General features: G+C 39.1%; 1 protein-coding gene across 1 annotated transcript in view; it reads right to left on the bottom strand.

Moving 5' to 3' along the window:
• LOC117517488 (disks large homolog 4) overlaps nucleotides 1–18,988 on the bottom strand; it is a 181,604-nt gene that overhangs the window by 21,872 nt on the left and 140,744 nt on the right. Inside the window, 8 exon segments of the mRNA XM_034178519.1 lie at nucleotides 682–702; nucleotides 705–823; nucleotides 4,980–5,124; nucleotides 10,307–10,443; nucleotides 10,529–10,698; nucleotides 14,385–14,509; nucleotides 15,051–15,101; nucleotides 16,943–16,996. Of these exon segments, the coding sequence (XP_034034410.1) occupies nucleotides 682–702; nucleotides 705–823; nucleotides 4,980–5,124; nucleotides 10,307–10,443; nucleotides 10,529–10,698; nucleotides 14,385–14,509; nucleotides 15,051–15,101; nucleotides 16,943–16,996 (822 nt within the window).

Raw genomic sequence — 18,988 nt, 5'->3', positions numbered from 1 at the left:
TTATTATTATTACGCCATGTTGGCTTAGTGGGAAGGTCAAGGGATCACTTCCTGCCTGGGCCTGTCTGTGTGGACTTTGAACGTTCTCCCCGTGTGTTCCCGCCACCGTGCTCCACTTCAAAAGACATGCATGTTAGGTGAACTGAAAATTTTAAATTGACTGCAGGTGTGCATGTGTTTGTCTGTCTGTATGATAGACTGGGGTCTGTCCAGGATGTACCCCGCCTTTTGCCCTATGACTGCTGGAATAGGCTTAAGTATCCCTGTGACCCTTGAGTGGAGTCAGCGAGTATAGAGAATGAATGCATTAATTATTATTCGTCAAATTTAATGTCCACTGTGTGTCATGTATCATTAAACATGAAAGTAATATTGGCAATCTTCTTTGTCTAGTGAGTTGACTAAAATGGAAAAGCTATTGATCACACCAGTAAACTCAGACATTTTTCTTGGAAAACTCATTTTAAGAGTTTGTTGTAAAACATCAAATGCAAGAACAATTTACAACATCACATAACTGCAGCTTTTTAATCAATTAATATTCATGATTACGCTTTGACTTGTTTGTTCTATTTTTTGAAAGCTTGGTGGGGGGTGGGGGTGGACTGTATTGGGTGGGTGTGGCCAACTCAGCCTGTTACTGTAATACAAAATCAATATATACTGATCAATAATTGTTGCTCCACGAGGGATGTCATCATCGATTCCATCATGCCATGTAGGACAGGAGAAAACCTGCTCGGTGAGGTCGGTGTGAGGGCTTGTGGGTAATCTGACCCAAGGTAGTTTGGATGGCTGAGATCGGTGTCCATATGAGAGTATGCTAGAATAACAGAAAAATAAATTGCACAAATATGCAATAGCTTACACACCTAGACATTTATTAAAAAAAATTCTTAAACTTTATGAAGCATCAAACTTTAATAAGCTTTCTGACTAGTAGGCTAATTGTTCAGAAGGCTGAGCTTCACAGGTGGCCCCCAGATTAGTGGGACTCTGTGATGCCTTGGTGACAGATTATGCCCTGAACACCTAAAGAAAAAGCCTCTGGCACACGGAGGGGTGTTATTTCCTTATCATTATACTTTACTGCTTTTTGTGAACTCTGTTGTTCTTTAACAGACCATGTGGGATGTGGAAATTTAAATTTATTTTTGCTGAGTTGTGGTCAGGGGCTCCTGAGCTAAATTTCTGTGTGGATCCCAATACAATCACAGAATGAAGGTAAATATCACTGTCTTAAAATATTGTAAACAAATCTTCCTACTGCAGAACCATAAATTTAAGTTTGAATTTTCAAAACAAGAGCATCTGTTGCTGGTAATCTGTACCTCAACATTCAGTTGGCTCAGTCACTTGGTACTTAAAGGAGGCTATGTATAGGAATAATACTGTTTGTCTTCTGAGTATTTGTCAATAAAAACGATCAGGTATATTGCTGATGAAACACACTTTCACATTAGGATTTGGATAAACAGAATATTGGTTAGCTTATGTAGACCAAATTACTAATGTATTTATTTAATGGTTGACTTTTAATAGAAATCTGAAAATGATACAGCTAATACTGACAAAAATAAATAAATAAATAAATAAAACATAAAACAAATAAACAAAAACATTCTTCTGGGGAAGAATAAATTCACTAATCAATACTTTGCTCAGTAAAGCGGATCACCTTTAGAGCATCTTGGCAAAACCTAATCATGTTTATCATTTCACTCATTTGGGATGTTCATTTAAAATTTGGTGAAAATCAAATGAAATGTATTACAGCTGGCAGGGGATAAAAATCAAAGCACTCATATGGTGCATGTAGGCCATGGGCCAGCATGGCCCCGTGTGCACCCCCCAACCCCCAACCTTATAAATTTGGTCTAGATTGATTACAAAAATAACTGGTAACAGTAAAATACTGACTATGACATATGGGCACTTTTATTGACCTACCCCTAGCCAAAAGAAAATGTCCAATTGTGACATCTGTTTTTTTTTTTTCCGCACAACATTAAAGAGTTACCAGATCATCATCTTTTAAGCAAATGGCCGATATAAGAGACCAAATGAAAGCTGTCTTTATATAAAATCGACTACATTTTGAATTTATATGCACAGCTTTCTTGTTCAGATCAGACAGGGATGCCTTCATACAACCTCCATGTCGAAGGTTTTAATGACATACTCTTGACCTACTTCATGTGTGGCCTCTTCTGCTACTCGCAGGCATTGTTTGACAGTTTGTATTCAGTAATAGGGTGGTTAATGACAGTGTAGTAATTCACTTTGTCATATGTCATAGTGAGGCCCAGTATTTTACTGTTACCAGTTATTTTTGTAATCTAGACATCCTAAGCTTTCTAATGACACTAAATTTATAGGGTTGTGGGGGCATGCTGACCCATGGCCTAATGGCCATGTCTGCCATGGACATTTTTGCCTCGTGTTTATACATGCTGATAATATTGGTGTCGCATTACGGTTAGACATGCAGATAGAAATCCAAGTCATCTTTCTTTATCTTTATTTTTCAATACTTGGGTTAAGCACATTTCCAACTGTATTAAAACAGTGGGTTAGGGTTACAGCTCAGTAAAGTGTGAAAGATGTTATTTCTGGTGGAAACGTCCATGTTATGGTGTGTTTTTTTAGCTGAAACATCTTAGGTCACAATGTTCTAGCCTGAAGGCATCCATGGTCAAAATATACTAGGCTGGACCATCCCAAGCACAGACCATACTCGGCCAGAATGTTAGTCAGAAACATCCATGGTCCAAAAGTCCAAGGCCAGAACATCCTAGACCAGAATGTTCAATTCTGAAGTGGCTGAAGCCTTTTTAAAGGCCCAGTCCCACGGCACTTAACGAAGGGTGACGAACGAAGTCCTGACGAAACAAGAAATCTGGAGTTTCGTTGACTGTTATTGGCATTGTTTAACCTTCGTGCAGCCTCGTTCCTGCAGCTGGCGCTTCGTCAGGATTTTTAACTGTTGAAAAATTTGAACGAAGAGCAACGAACAACCTCAATTTGTCTATGTCTCATTTGCTCTGTTCTTTGTTTAGTTTTTCTCACATTATTGTTTAATTTGACTTTGTTGGAGCAGCTGAATGTTTTCACACAGTGCAGAAGCCAGTGTTCTGTCGAGATGAGGTGCCTCGCAGAACTGCATATGTGTGCACTGAAAAAAATTACTTGACGAAGTTCGCTTATTTTGATGGGGAAGTAAAAGTATAAATTGTTCATCCGAACATAGTAATGTATAAAATCTACTCACTATAAAACGATAAGTACTTTTAACCTGGAGTTAGCTTATTTCCACAGGCAAAATATACATATACATACATTTATGCTCCTAACGTAAAATACATAAAATGTTTTACTTACTAAGCTGTAAATACACTGAATACAATTAATAAATAAAAAAAACTTTGACGGAAAAAAACAAAATGCGCATGCGCAGTTGCGCGTCAAGCGATGTTACATCATCTCCCCATGTGCAGTTGCGCGAGGCACCTCATCTTGACGGTGACGTCTTCAAGTCCGGGGTAGAGCGATGTGCGCATGCGCACGGATGCGCAGTAGCGCGACGCAACTCATCTCGACGTTAACCTCATCTCGACGGGACACCCGGTTTGTGAGCGCTGAGGCTGCTGCTGCTTCATGTACCGTCGGAAATTACAGGGCAAACTCAGCCTGCTTGCTTGGATTTTTTTTTATCTGTGTGGTGGTTCAGCTTCAATGGGCTCAGGCACCTTACATAGGCCACAATTAATCTTTTGTATGGATATAATTATTTTGCCACAAGCAACTGTTGAATTTGAAACAACTAAAAAGTTGTGTAATTTCCGGCGGTACTTCAATGCAGCATCAGCGGCAGCAGGAGCTGCTGCGTGCGCTTTTATTTGCATTAAATATAACAATATGAGTGTAGGAATGATAATCCAGTCTCTTCTGTACATGTGGCAACGGGTAGATAATCAAAATGATTATATAAAGAGCTGTTCTGGAAGGAAGAATTCACGTTGTGGATCAGTGATCAGCTGGTGGAATAACGCACGTGAGTCAATGCGCGCGTTCACACGCACTGATTAATTTACTGCTCTGATATATTCAATCATCTTTACACTTACATTTATTCTCCCTTTTGACAGTTTTTTGTTATAAATCAATATATATGGCTTAGAACATAATACTGTGATACAGCAGTGACCACAGCACTTTTTCTTTTTTTTTTAAATTGGAAGAAGACGGCGCGCGCAGCGTGTCGACAGACAGTGTGGATTCTGATGATGATGGAGATGATCCCTCTTTTGTTCTGGACGAGGAACCAGAGCAGGTGGTCCACTGACGTACACACAGATCTCCATAGCTTCTGTTTGCAGTTTCTCCAGGACTCAGGTGCTCTGAGCTCCGTCCCAGCGCCGAGTCCTGGAACTCAGAGATGCAGACACACACTGCTCCAGCTGTGGCTCCAGATGCGTTTCATCAAGATCGTGAGCTTCGGTTTTGTTAATTTCCTCTTTCGTCCCTTTTGCGCTCTTGCTTCGCAGGACTGTTCGGTGATTAAAAGCTCTTTCGTCCACCTTTTCTCAACGAATTGTGACATTTTTTACCCTTGTCCCTTCTTTCAGGAATCGTCGTTTGCCGTGTGACTGGGCCTTAAGCTAGAGCATTCTCGTCCAGAATGTTCTAGTGTGAAATGTTTATGACTGAAACATCCTTGGCCGGAACATCTTAGGCCAGGACATCCTTGGCCAGAATGTTTTAGTCCGAAATGTCCCTAACCAGAGGGCACCAACTCTGCTGCAACTGCCTGGTGCTACTCTAGCTTGGCTGAGCACACCTGATTTGTTTTAAATGACATTGGGCGGTGCAGGGAGTTAGGGAAGCATGCAGGGCAGGTAAACTCCAGGAGCAGGGTGAGTGTCTGCTGGTTTATACTATGTCAGTGCAGGCAGTCACACAAAGACAGAACGGCTTACTGCTGGTGAGGTCTGGAGGGTTGTAGGAGTTGGTCAAGAACAGGTTGTTGGGCTTTGCCACCCTGAGGTAGACGACCTCGGCTGTGTTCTTTAGAGCCCCAACCGCGTCCTCGTGCATCACATCCTCTAGACACACGTTGTTCACCTGGTCATTCAGGAACAAACAAGAATCATGATCAGAATCAATAGCTGCAACCACAGTAAAGCCACAAAGGGTTTTTTGAACCAAAATGATCATGTTCAACAAACTTTAGGGTGAAGGCAAAACTCCAATCAGCGATCAGTTGAGTACAAGATCCACAGTGACAGAGTACTCAGTTTAATGCCTAAGAAATAACTTCTTATGTTAGTCGTATCTCTTAGTTAATTGTTAATTTAAAAGAGATTTTAAAATAAATCAATCAGAACCATGAGCATCTGGGAACATAAGGATAAACTGACTCAGTGGTGGGCACAGTTCAGCTAATCCGATAGCAGATAATTATCCAAAACTAATGTTTTTTGCTATCGGATTAGCTTTTCAGATAAGTATTACAACCATCACTGGACCAATTATCTTCCGATAATTTAGTTCCGATAACTTTCAGGCCGGATAACATTTTCTTTGCTGGTAAAGTTTGACGGTCAAAAATGTTTGTAAACCCTAAAATCAATCATTTTAGTCCGTTGTGTGTTTGTAGCCACTGAGCAGAATGGCTGCCTGTCGCTTGCTGATGGCATCGTCATTAAGCACAGAACGTGATTGGCCGGTCGACGGAGGGACCATTGTGGGTCGTGTAGTTCAGGTTCACTTTGGATGTTACAGTGACTTGTCCACTCGACACAAAAACAAAACAGACTAATTTTAACATTATTTTATTTCTTTGTGGCTGTAATTTAATTGCCAAGACTCAGTGGGGGAGAGGAGCTCTCACGGTGCAGCTGTATGTACAGAGGGAGGGACTGTTCTTCATGTTTAGACACTGTTTTGGATTTTTTAAAAAAGGATGTTTTATGTGAATATTTATTCAGATGAATCCCACTGAAGCTAACAGGTAAGAATTTATATTTACTATGTGTATTTTACTCTGCCAATCAATGCATTAATGGATGTATTTTGGTTGTTTAAGTCGTATGGTTCAAAGCATGGGAAAAAAGCGACAGTGAGAGACAGTGGGAGACGTTGTATCTAATACTGAGATAAACTGTGACTTCTAATACTGTGTTTTACTGCTTTTGAAAGACGATGACAGTGTTTGGGGTTTTATTTTTTTATTTATTCATTTTTCGTGTGTTCTTTGTGTTTGTGATCCTTGACTTTACCCAGCAGCCCCTGCGGTGCTTAAAGTGAAATCAGAAGCCGACAATGTAATCTGGCCGCATCCAAATCAATACTAATAGTTATTGGTTATCTGTAATAAAGATAATTTTTAGCAGTTTATCGGTTTATCGTCATAAAAGATAACTTTTCAGTTATCTGATTAATGGTTAGCCAAGCTAACTTTTTGGTTAGCTGTGCCCACCACTGTACTGACTAGATATCAGTTACGTTTGATGTACCAGATCAAGCTTAAAAAGTAGGTTTGTTTATGCTATCCAATACACCTGCCTGCCACCTGCTGGACATGTCTGGGATTGTTGCAGGTAACAATATCACATGCATGATGGATGGACGGATGGAAGTGAGGAGTTCTGGTTGAAGTTACATGCAGCTTGAAATGAGTTTCTTTGTTTCTGAGTTTCTTTAATTTCCAAAGCATCAGTCTGATGGCTACCGAGGCTGCCGCTTGGCTGGTAATATTATTTGAACAAATCAAACAAAATGTCTGCTTTTTGTAACTATTTTCCAATAAATACACTTAAATGTTGTTTTGGTTGAGGGCATAATCAATTCTGAAGGAAAACATTTCAGCATCATTAAGGTGATTATTGAGTGCTTCATTTTAGTAAGGATTACTTGTCCTTGGGGTAGTATGTCACTGAGCCACGAGAGCTTGCAAACTGCAATTTCACACGATGTTCATAACTCGGAACATGTGAGAGTCGTGAGAGAACTTTGTGAGGGTTTGACGATGGAAAAAAAACTACATTGTGAGTGATTGGAGAAAAAATGAGCATCTGACATTTCTTCGTGGGAGACATGCACAAGCTGCCCTGGGAGCACGCTTTAACAGCGGAGATGATCAGAAGGGAACAGTGCTTGTGGAAGTGGCTGAGCGAGTGCAGCAGCCCCGGCTCTGCTGCTGGCTTAGCCGTGCACGCAGGGTGGTACTGCCTTTTTTTCTTTTTTTTACTGAGGAGCAAAATGGGAATAAGTTTGAGTACTTTATTGTGTTATCCTCGCCAGGTCACGGATGGAGAGGTGGTCATCTACAACCCCAGGCAAAAATTATGGCATCACCGGCCTCGGAGGATGTTCATTCAGTTTTTTATTTTGTAGAAAAAAAGCAGATCAGAGACATGACACAAAACTAAGTCATTTCAAATGGCAACTTTCTGGCTTTAAGAAACACTATAAGAAATCAGGAAAAAAAATTGTGGCAGTCAGTAACGGTTACTTTTTTAGACCAAGCAGAGGGAGAAAAAATATGGACTCTCTCAATTCTGAGAATAAATTATGGAATCACCCTTTAAATTTTCATCCCAAAACTAACACCTGCATCAAATCAGATCTGCTCGTTAGTCTGCATCTAAAAAGGAGTGATCACACCTTGGAGGAGCTGTTGCACCAAGTGGACTGACATGACTCATGGCTCCAACACGAGAGAGTCAACTGAAACAAAGGAGAGGATTATTCAAAACTCTTAAAAGAGGGTAAATCATCACGCAATGTTGCAAAAGATGTTGGTTGTTCACAGTCAGCTGTGTCTAAATTCTGGACCAAATACAAACAACATGGGAAGGTTGTTAAAGGCAAACATACTGGTAGACCAAGGAAGACATCAAAGCGTCAAGACAGAAAACTTAAAGCAATATGTCTCAAAAATCGAAAATGCACAACAAACAAATGAGGAACGAATGGGAGGAAACTGGAGTCAACGTCTGTGACTGAACTGTAAGAAACCGCCTAAGGAAATGGGATTTACATACAGAAAAGCTAACGGAAAGCCATCATTAACACCTAAACAGAAAAAACAAGGTTACAATGGGCTAAGGAAAAGCAATCATGGACTGTGGATGACTGGATGAAAGTCATTATCAGTGATGAATCTCGAATCTGCATTGGGCAAGGTGATGATGCTGGAACTTTTGTTTGGTGCCGTTCCAATGAGATTTATAAAGATGACTGCCTGAAGAGAACATGTAAATTTCCACAGTCATTGATGATATGGGGCTGCATGTCAGGTAAAGGCACTTGGGAGATGGCTGTCATTACATCATCAATACATGCACAAGTTTACATTGATATTTTGGACACTTTTCTTATCCCATCAATTGAAAGGATGTTTGGGGATGATGAAATCATTTTTCAAGATGATAATGCATCTTGCCATAGAGTAAAAACTGTGAAAACATTCCTTGCAAAAAGACACATAGGGTCAATGTCATGGCCTGCAAATAGTCCGGATCTTAATCCAATTGAAAATCTTTGGTGGAAGTTGAAGAAAATGGTCCATGACAAGGCTCCAACCTGCAAAGCTCATCTGGCAACAGCAATCAGAGAAAGTTGGAGCCAGATTGATGAAGAGTACTGTTTGTCACTCATTAAGTCCATGCCTCAGAGACTGCAAGCTGTTATAAAAGCCAGAGGTGGTGCAACAAAATACTAGTGATGTGTTGGAGCGTTCTTTTGTTTTTCATGATTCCATAATTTTTTCCTCAGAATTGAGTGATTCCATATTTTTTTCCCTCTGCTTGGGCTAAAAAAGTAACCATTACTGACTGCCACAATTTTTTTTTCCTGATTTCTTATAGTGTTTCTTAAGCCAGAAAGTTGCCATTTGAAATGACTTTAGTTTTGTGTCATGTCTGTGATCTGCTTTTTTTCTACAAAATTAAACAACTGAATGAACATCCTCCGAGACCAGTGATTCCATAATTTTTGCCAGGGGTTGTAGAAAAGCCCTCAATCCGTGTGCAGAGAGGAGTGCATACTGGGAATTCCCGAGAAGCGAGAAGGACATCTGTTGCTACTCCTAATCCAGCGCCGAAGCGTTGGATTAGGAGTAGCGGGAGGGGGGGGCAGGGGAGTCACCATGCTGGATGTTTTATCCCATTAGTGAGTGCGTTGCAACCATGTTAACCATCTATATGACTGTTTATTTATTATTGCTTCATTATTTATTTTGTTTTATTATTATTTACAGTGTTTTTTTCCATGCCTACAGTCGGTGGAATTTCCACAGCCTCTATTCACATAATAACAGCACCCAATGAATCACTTCAGTGAGATTTAAACTGAAAAATTGCTGCTAATTTGTGTGTTTTGTTGCTAATTTGTGTCTCCAAATACGCTCCATAAGTCGCAGCTCAGTGAAATAGTACCCTCACTAAAGCTTCGCCTTCGACTTTGAGGCTGCAACTAACAATTATTTTCACTATCAGAAAATCAGTTGATTACATTCGGTCAGTTTTGGTTGTGGTTCGTGTCGCCACCTTCAAAACATGACTACACCATCTTGGATCCTGGATGTCAGCCACCCAAGCAGACAACCGGTCAATCTCCACCTCTCGAAAGTAATGCCAGCTGCAGCCAGGTGAAACGTGGGTGTCACCCTGATCTTTTCTAGATTACTTATGTGGTCAATTTTTTTTTAATTAAGCATGTGATTTGTAAATGACTGCAAATTAAGGTTAGAGGTGATTAGATTTTGGAGGATCTGAAAAACACTCTTTTATATCTCAACAATGAAGACATCTAGACAGATGATCTAAAGCATATATTGATCAGCAAAATATTTGAGATTGATTTGTATGAATGAATTCATAATGAAATCACACAGAAGTCATATGATGAAGTCATACACAGTCAAAAACACTTTTACAGGCATAGGTGTAGTAACTTGTAAATTCAAACAGTGGTGTGTGTAGAGTGCACAGTCTATGCACCAGCCCTATGATGCAAGAAAGCAAAAAACAACACGGACACCATTTAGCAGAGCCCCAGCACCATTTTGATGCAGCTATGCATCATTTGCTGTGCTATGATGGCTGTTTTCCAGCAGGTGGCAGTGATACTGCTTCAACCCCTGGTGGCAAAACTGCTTCCACCACACACAACTATTAACATATAAATGACGGAGTTCATTTCTGATCTGGAAACTTAAAGCATATATATCTATATAAACCAGTTTCACTTTCCCATTCAAGTCGGTCAAACTTGTGTGTGTGACCCACGCGTGACCCACCGCTAAGATCTTGTCCCCAATCTGTAAACGACCATCTTTATGCGCAGCTCCGCCTTCAATGATCTTTGTGACATAGATGCTGTTATCTCCTGGTATGTGCTGGTTCCCCACTCCTCCAGCAATGCTGAAGCCGAGGCCTGAGAGAAAAAGCACAAAATCCACAGAACCCAGCCTGCTAGGAAGCATCTGCAGCATCAATACACGGCATGTGCTCACTCATACCTTTAGGCCCTTTGATAAGTTTGATCTCGATGACCTTCTCCGCTGCAGGCTTCCTGCGGAGAACGTAGAGGCGCACGATAGCACCTGCCTCCTTCAGAGCTTCCACAGCTTGACTGTGCGTCACCTCCCTCACGTCGACATCATTGACAAAAAGGATGCAGTCGTTCACACTGTAAGAAATGTAAAGCTGGAGACACTAAAGGCACGATGCCAAACACTTGTGCAGGAGATCACATGGAAGCAGATGCCACGCAGTTCATTGTGTGTTAAATCATTTTTGTAAATGATGAGGAGTTGATATGCAAAGTCAAACTGACACCCTGTGTGCAGAAAAGACACTCATTTTGATGAATTTGCTATTTTCAGACAATCATTCTCTTTGAGGTCCTCAAAACTTTAGTGATCATTTTCCCAATTCAAGTGCTAAAAATTGATTTTATGACCATGAAATGTTATACTGTGTTATGTTGCAAGATTAAATTGATTCAATACAATTCAATAAATGAGTGCAATACAGTAGCAGCTCCAGAGTTGTGGGTATTTGTGTGTGTGTGTGTGTGGGTCCTCAATATTTAGTAGTGTGGCAACAAAATTTGTAGTAAAATGTACTAAAATATTTAAATTGCATTCTAAACTTGAAGCACTTGGAGAGCGCAAACCTCCACCAAGGCCATAGAGTCACTGACGTCACATGGAATACCCTTTGGCAAAGAGACTTATTCTACGTCATTTCACGCATCTACCATCATGTTTCAGATTCAGTGGTTAAACCCTTAGATCTTCAGCAAATGTATTTATAAAGAGAAACTGCATGAACTACACGTTTTTTTTAAAATTTTCTAATAAGTTTATTCAATGAGGAGAAACAAATGCTAAATTATTGTTGTGTCGTAACTTAATTTTTGTTCAGCCTTTGTGACCCGTCTTCATGAAGTTAGATGTAAAAATGTTGAAATTGGCCCTATCCTGCAATGATAAAGAATTCTTAAAAAAATTACTGGATCCGGATCGTGTTCTAGATCATTACCAAAATTTAATGACTTCCAAGTTAGGCCAAGATACATCCCTGGTAAAAATTTCATTGAAATCGATTGAGGATTTTTTTTTTTTTTTGAGTAATCCTGCTAAACCCACCAACCAACCAACCAACAAACGGACACAACCGAAAACATAACACCCTTGGCGGAGGTAATAAAGGTTTACAATCAGAAATAAGAAAGGAAAAGTAAAGCGGTAAAATAATTTTCCACATACATTTATTCAAAACACACAGCAAACTATAATAAACTAGTAACACATCACTCCTAAAAACAATCTTTGGTGTGTCACGTGAGGTGAATCTGCCCTACGATTGGATTTTGGAAAACCATGTGACGGTGGACCAATTCTGACTGGACACTCACATTGCTCAGGTCATCACACAGCTTCTATGAGGAGTACAAAGATGGTGGACGGTGGCTCGAAAGTCCGCGGAGTTAACTTTTCAGCAAAAAAAAGTATGTTTCTATCACATATCATTAAAAAGTTATTTATAATTTAGTAAAGCTTGGTCTCAGCCGTTGTATATGATGGCGTCGGCCCCAGAGGGATCTTCAGCAAATGTATTTATAAAGAGAAACTGCATGAACTACACAAGTTTTTTTATTTTCTAATAACAACTTTATTCAATGAGGAGAAATAAATGCTAAATTATTGTTGTGTCGTAACTTAATTTTTGTTCAGCCTTTGTGACCCGTCTTCATGAAGTTAGATGCAAAAATGTTGAAATTGGCCCTATCCTGCAATGATAAAGAATCCTTAAAAAATTTCTAGATCCGGATCGTGTTCTGGATCATTACCAAAATTTAATGACTTCTAAGTTAGGCCAATATACACATCCGGTATGCCTACAGTGCAAGAGGTTTCAAACACTGAAATGTCTTTAACTAATCCCAGTGTATGATGGATATAAAGTGCCAAATATTAAAAAGGCAGTCATGAAAATCATATAGAAGAAGTCTTGCACACGGCTTTGCCTCATCTTCACACACAAAATGACCTAAAATCATAACATATTTCATAGGGCTACAAACTAACAATCATTTTCATTGTCATTGAATCTGTTTATTTTCTATTAATTATTACTAGTTGTGTGGGCCATAAAACATCAGAAAGTGGTGAAAAACACCCACTAGTGTTTCACAAAGCCTAGGATGAAGTCTTGTTGTGTCCACAACCCAAAGATATTCAAAGTCAGAGAGTGAAGAAACTGGTAAAGAAACCAGCCGAAATCAGAGAATTTGTATGTTAATAAAGACTGAAAAAGAAAGTATATAATTTCACAACTGATTAATGATCAATTAATCGTTACAGCTCTAAACTCAGCATAAAATGTGTTGAACTCAGACTGGGACAATCAGGTGGTAGTTGGACTTGACTTTTCCTTTTCCACTACCAGGTACCAACCTGGCTCGACTCTACTTGATGCCCACCCGCCCCACTGTTCAAACCTGGTACCAAATGTTGGTGTTCTCTGAAGGCCTCCATGAGACACTGAAGCCGTCCTAGAAGGACACTTACATGTTAGCTGTAAACAGGACAGTAAGGAGGACACGTCTGTGTGTGTCTGGTTTATCGCACTGCTAGCCGCTCGTAAAATGACACTTTATTCAGAAATGCAAACGATGCACTGCAGCCTCAAAGTGCAAAAACAAGATTTATTTCTTAAGTCACACTTCTGTCATCACTGCTAATGTACTGTAGCTTAGATGTTTTTCTCCCTAATATCAGTTATCTGATGAGTACTGATCCAATACAACTGATTTTTTTTAAGTGTCTGCGATGAAATTTTGCAGAAAGAGATTACTATAGCATTTTATAAGGACATAAAGAATCGAGTGGTCATGTGTGGCTGATATCTAATCAACTTAAATATCACTGCTGATGCAGTGTTTTGGATCTGTCCACACAAAAACTGGGCAAAGACTCTACAGTGGCATGCAAAAGCATGGACTTTTACATATTTCATTTTTATGACATCAAATAAAAAAAAAAGTCAGGCTTTCCAATATTAACATTTCTACAATTATGCTCTTTAATCTTACAGTAAAAACAATTAGCTACAATATGATCTAAATTTAATAAAAATATTAAATCCAAAATAATGGAATGCATATAATGAAACAAAGCCATCACTTAATCGTCTTCTCCAACATATCTTGGGCAACCAAGGAAAAGACATTTTGCCTGGAGCCCTAGTTTGCCAACAAATCATACCCTTTGGAGCATAATTTTGAAAGAACGTGACTTTCAACCAAGATAATTAAAACCTTGTAGAATGATCACACACAGACTGAAGTTTAAGTTTTGTTTGTTGTTTGGTTGGAGAATATTTTGATGTATTGCTCCTACAGCAAAATGATTGCAAAGATCTTAAAGCTATAGTGTGTAGGATTTAGTGTCCTCTAGTGGTGAGGTTGCAGATTGCATTATGCTGTCTATGTACACATGAAGGGTTCATACTAAACTTATGAAAGCACACTAATTTCTTGTTGCAGATGTTTAATTATAAACTAATATGTTTAGGAATGTTTTATCCCATTTCTGCAAATAAACACCTCTAAATCCTATAAAATATAACTTTAAGGTGGTTTTTGTAGCAAATCTGGTATTAAATGGGTGGAACAACCAGCTGTTGCACTGCAGTGGTAGAATTTGGATTTATAATGAAAACAAGGTTTTGCTCTGTTATTTTGTTCCTCTATGAGGAACTGCTGGTGAAAAAGTGCCAAGAGTTGACCCTGTCAGTCTTTAGATTGACTGTTGGATTTCCTGTTTGCAGACAACATATTTGGGCCAGTGCATGTGTAGTTCTTACCTCAGCCGTCCATCCTGAGCTGCAGCTCCTCCAGGTATGATTTTAGTGATAAAGATGCTGGGGTCATCGCCAACATGCGGATTGTCTATTCCCCCTGCTATACTGAAGCCCAGGCCTGAGTTACCCTGCACAGAAGAAGAAGAAAGACTTCAACAGAGCATTACAGTGTTGAAGCTGTCATCAAAGTTGATCACATGAGTGTAGATTCACTTTTAACATCAGCTGAATCAAAAATGATAAAAAGGATTTGTGAGACATGCTGCGGATTTTCACCAGAGGGTTGGGGGTTCAAACCCAACTTGAGGCCTTTGTCTTTGATGTCCCCATAAACAGTAGCCAAATAACTGCACTTTTAAATGTAATTGTGTTAAAATACTCTCTGGTAGTGCTGAAAAGATTCTTTCAGATGACATAAAGTCACACTGCGAGTGTCAGAAATATAGCACCTTAAAAGAGTTAATATTTTAACATATTCAAAGGTATATTGTTAATTTAGAATCAATAAGAAATCTATAAAATCCAGAATAGTAATTTTAACACTGTGGGAGTTGTATTCATACAGAGAATGTTGCTGTGATACACATACAAACAGAAACACAAAGTGATTAGTAATTACACTATGCCATGCTTGTATATTCAAAGAAAATCAGACAATCACAAACTCACTCGCTCCAAGGTGATCTCTTCATATTCGATCTCCCCTTCTGTCCCGTTTACCTGCCACAACAAAATATTTTGAAATTTCAACATGTTTCTACAATTACTTAGACATGTTTAATAGGGGTGCAACGATTCATCTACTACATCGATGTATCGATTTATATTCCTATGATCCAACTATGCACAACAAGTTGGCCTTCTGGACAACATATATCAATCTAATATTGTTTGAAAAGGTAATAAATTGATTGTATTAATACTTGGAAATAACGCCTTGGATTTAAGCATGGCAGATTTTATATGGATGTGTTTTGTTAGCACTTTTAATGAGAAAGATGTTAAACGTTACTTGATTCAGTCATCTGTCTGTGACGTCATTGCCACGCACCCAGCAGACAACTAAACATAGCATGGTGGGTTGCAGAGGAAAAGGCGTCGAGCGAAAAAAAATGATGAAATCACTACTGTGGTCCAGTGTGTGGAAACACTTTGGCATTTGCAAAGATGGAGATGGTCTAAATAAGTCACTTGCTGTTTGTAGGATATTTAAAGGTCAAGTAAAATACCACAGCAACACGAAAAAAAACCTCTCCATCCACCTACTAAGGCACAATGGGGGTTTCACAAAATGCCGAATGAGTAGCAATATCAACAGATGTGACAATTACCTCTCATCGCATTGATCCAGAGTGGAAAATGAAGACCGTTGTTCTGCAAACCAGAGTTATAAATGATGTCTGTCCTGGTAAAAATATTGGTGCGTTATTGTGTGAAGCTTGCACGGAGTGGAAATTCTCCAACAAAATCCTGCCATCATCACAGATAATGCCAGAATCATGACTGGGGGCGATGCAGAAGTCCAGTTCAGTCCACAGATACCTGCTTCACACAACTATCCAGGTACAGTTGCATGCAAAGGTTTGATCCAAAACAACCAATGATTTATAAAGGAAAATCATGAAAATTATCAGGGGTGCCCAAACTTTTGTATACAACTGTATTTATTTCACAGTCACATTGGTTGAATTTTTGGCCAAAAGTTACTGAATCGATTTCAAGTCCCCTGAATCATTTTGGATCGTGTCGTTCTACATGAACCAACATCGTCCTTGAATTGTATCTGCAACCATGAATTGTGATATGAATCGAATCGTTAAAATTAATCATTACACCCCTAATGTTTAATATTCTGTGCAACTAAAGTATGGGGGGGGGGGCTGTCTTAATCCCCCAATTGAGAGTTGGACCCCACAAAAGAGGGAAATTAAAAAAAAAAGTTTTGGTGAGTTCAAACATTTAGCTATTGTCATTTTCAACATTTCAATATTCATGCCTGGAAGAGTCTATCGTATGTTTTCAAACATTCCTATAATGGACCAAACCATTTTTCAACCTTAGCTAAACTTCTCACTTGCTTCACTCGGATCATGGCACTAAATCATTTAAGTCTAAGGCCCAGTTTGTGGCACATGCTAAAGGATAATGTAACAGGTTAATGTAAGCAGCTCTATGTGCAGCTTGGTTAGTCCACTTTATTTTCTTATCAGAGGTTCAGAATCAGATTGTATTATCTAGCTTCTAACTTTTGCCTTAAGTTACTGTTTAATTAATTAAAATGAGCTAACTAGGTCTAGTTATTTCATGTTGAGGAGGACCCCTAATTGTACCCCAATGGCATTTTAACATCAACCTGAATCAAACACACAATTTAGGATTGTTCACCTTTAAATAATACTAGATTAGCTAGAAAATTCAAAGAAGGTGTTGCTGCATTTTTAAAATTTGGCTTATAAATAGTATACATTTGAGCGTTGTGGATTTGTTCTTGCCTTCTTTGCTTAGGACACAGTTGAAGTGATTTGGAACCTTAAGACCTTGAGATTAAACATAATTCTTACATATGGGGATCCATCGAGGGTGTCAGTGTTCACCACCACCGGTGGCGTGTTTCCCTGCAGGACAAGAAGAAAGAAAAATGAAGACAATGGCAGAAACTCAAACTCAGTGTCAAATTTACACACAGTTGTCAAAGTGGTTGACAGCCATTCATCCAACCACAACATCCATAGAAATCGCTTGTCTTTCCAAACTCGTGATTGCTGTCTTATTGTGATGTACAGTTTGAGGTTTGATGACAGTCAGTGAACACTGTGGACACAAACAGCCACCTCCTTCCCTCCTGTAGTTTTGAAACAACTCTCTCTGGGAGTCATGGAACACCACACTGACAGCGTATGGTGTCAGTCTCCATGGAAGCCCGGGAAACAGAAAATTGGTAACACGGCAGTGACAGGCGGCAATGTTTTTAAGCGCTTGATTTGTGCTCAAGAGTCGACGTACAGTAACAATACGTCTTCAATGCTGCGACACATGAGGTCCAAACATCCCGAGACATCAATGGCTGCTGCTTCTGTTGCTGCTCCTGGAGCAGGAATCAGGCCATGTAAGCTATAGTTTATTCTTTATCTAAGATTAAAACATACTCATAAACAGAAATAGCTAAGCATGTCATACTGTATTTCCATTAAAGGCAGACAAGCTGATTTGGATGAGGCACTGGTGGACTATGTTGTGGAAGATGCACAACTGTAAATAGTGGAGAGCAAAGCCTTCAGGGCTTTACTACAAAGGTTTGACCCAACATATGCCTACCTCCAGAGGAGAAGACCGGCTCAAATACTGGGCGACACGAGTCGCAGTCTATCCCAATTTACAGAGAATGGCAAAAAAATATTTGTTGATGCCAGCGGGTCTTCTCCAAAGCTGGAGAGGTGGTGACGCAGAAGAGGAGCCGATTAAAGTCCAGCACCATTGAAATGATTCTTTTTATGAATAAAAATTGTTGAAAGTTGCACAATCACCGTCTCCTATCCCCTCTATTCTAATTTACAAATTACAGCAACATAAGCACCAGTTGCAGAAGCACAGGCCTTCCTCACTTTTTCTGTCACATTTTATCCAAATATTGTTTGAGGAATGATAAATCGACATATAGTCTACAATAAAGGCTTTCATAACCATTATGTGTGCATCTGTAGGGACTATTTATTACATTAAAAAGACACAATAATACATATGACATTTTTTATTATTATTTTCAAGAACAAACCACATCAGTCATGAATTAATGCAAACATTTGTCAGGGCACTCGCTCAAGGTAATTCTCAAAACAATCCAGCAGATGTCACCCTTCAAACTATCAAACGCGTTGAAGCAGTGTGTCGACTTTCAGCCAGTTGTCTTGCAGTGGCTCACTGGTTCATGAGGCTTCGAAATTGCCATCACTAGTTATCACACAAAAATTTGTTGCAAGATAATTAGTCCGATAATGGTTTTTAAAGTTATCTAAAAAGATAATCCGATAATGAAAACATTATCTTCGATAATCTGTTATCAGATTATCAGAACTGTGCCCACCACTGCCTATGACCATGAAAATTGAATCAGTTCTTGCCTATCATGATATGAATCCTCAAAAAATTTCATAACGATATATATGAAAAATTGTGAGTTTCAGGCTGTTCACAAACAAACAAACAGGGGCAAAAACATAACATTCAGCCAACTTCTTTCACGGAGGTAAAAATAAAAAAAACAAAAAACAAAACAAAACGCTGAAGCAGAAAGACAGCGAAACATGTACAGAATGTAATAAAAGAAAGAAAGAAGAAAGTGAACTAGAGCACCGCGTTTGAAGAGCACAAACCTCCACCAACATTTTGAATTTGAATTTCCAATTACACAAGGGTTTTACCTAGGAAAACATTTTCAAGGTCAAAGTCCTGTTAGAAGTGGCTTTTCATAAGATAAATCAGATGTGATCAAATGTCAGGAGTATGTATTTAGTTCATACACCTGAATCAAAGTTTTTTTGTCGTGTTGTCAGGTTTTTTTTTTTTTTTATTCATTTTCGGTTTCTGAATTCTTTTCAGATAATTTTCAC

Source organism: Thalassophryne amazonica, chromosome 9 (genome assembly GCF_902500255.1).
Source record: "Thalassophryne amazonica chromosome 9, fThaAma1.1, whole genome shotgun sequence".
Taxonomy (NCBI): Eukaryota; Metazoa; Chordata; class Actinopteri; order Batrachoidiformes; family Batrachoididae; genus Thalassophryne; species Thalassophryne amazonica.
The sequence above is the reverse complement of the archived record's forward strand: the minus strand, read 5'-3'. Positions and strand labels throughout refer to the sequence as shown.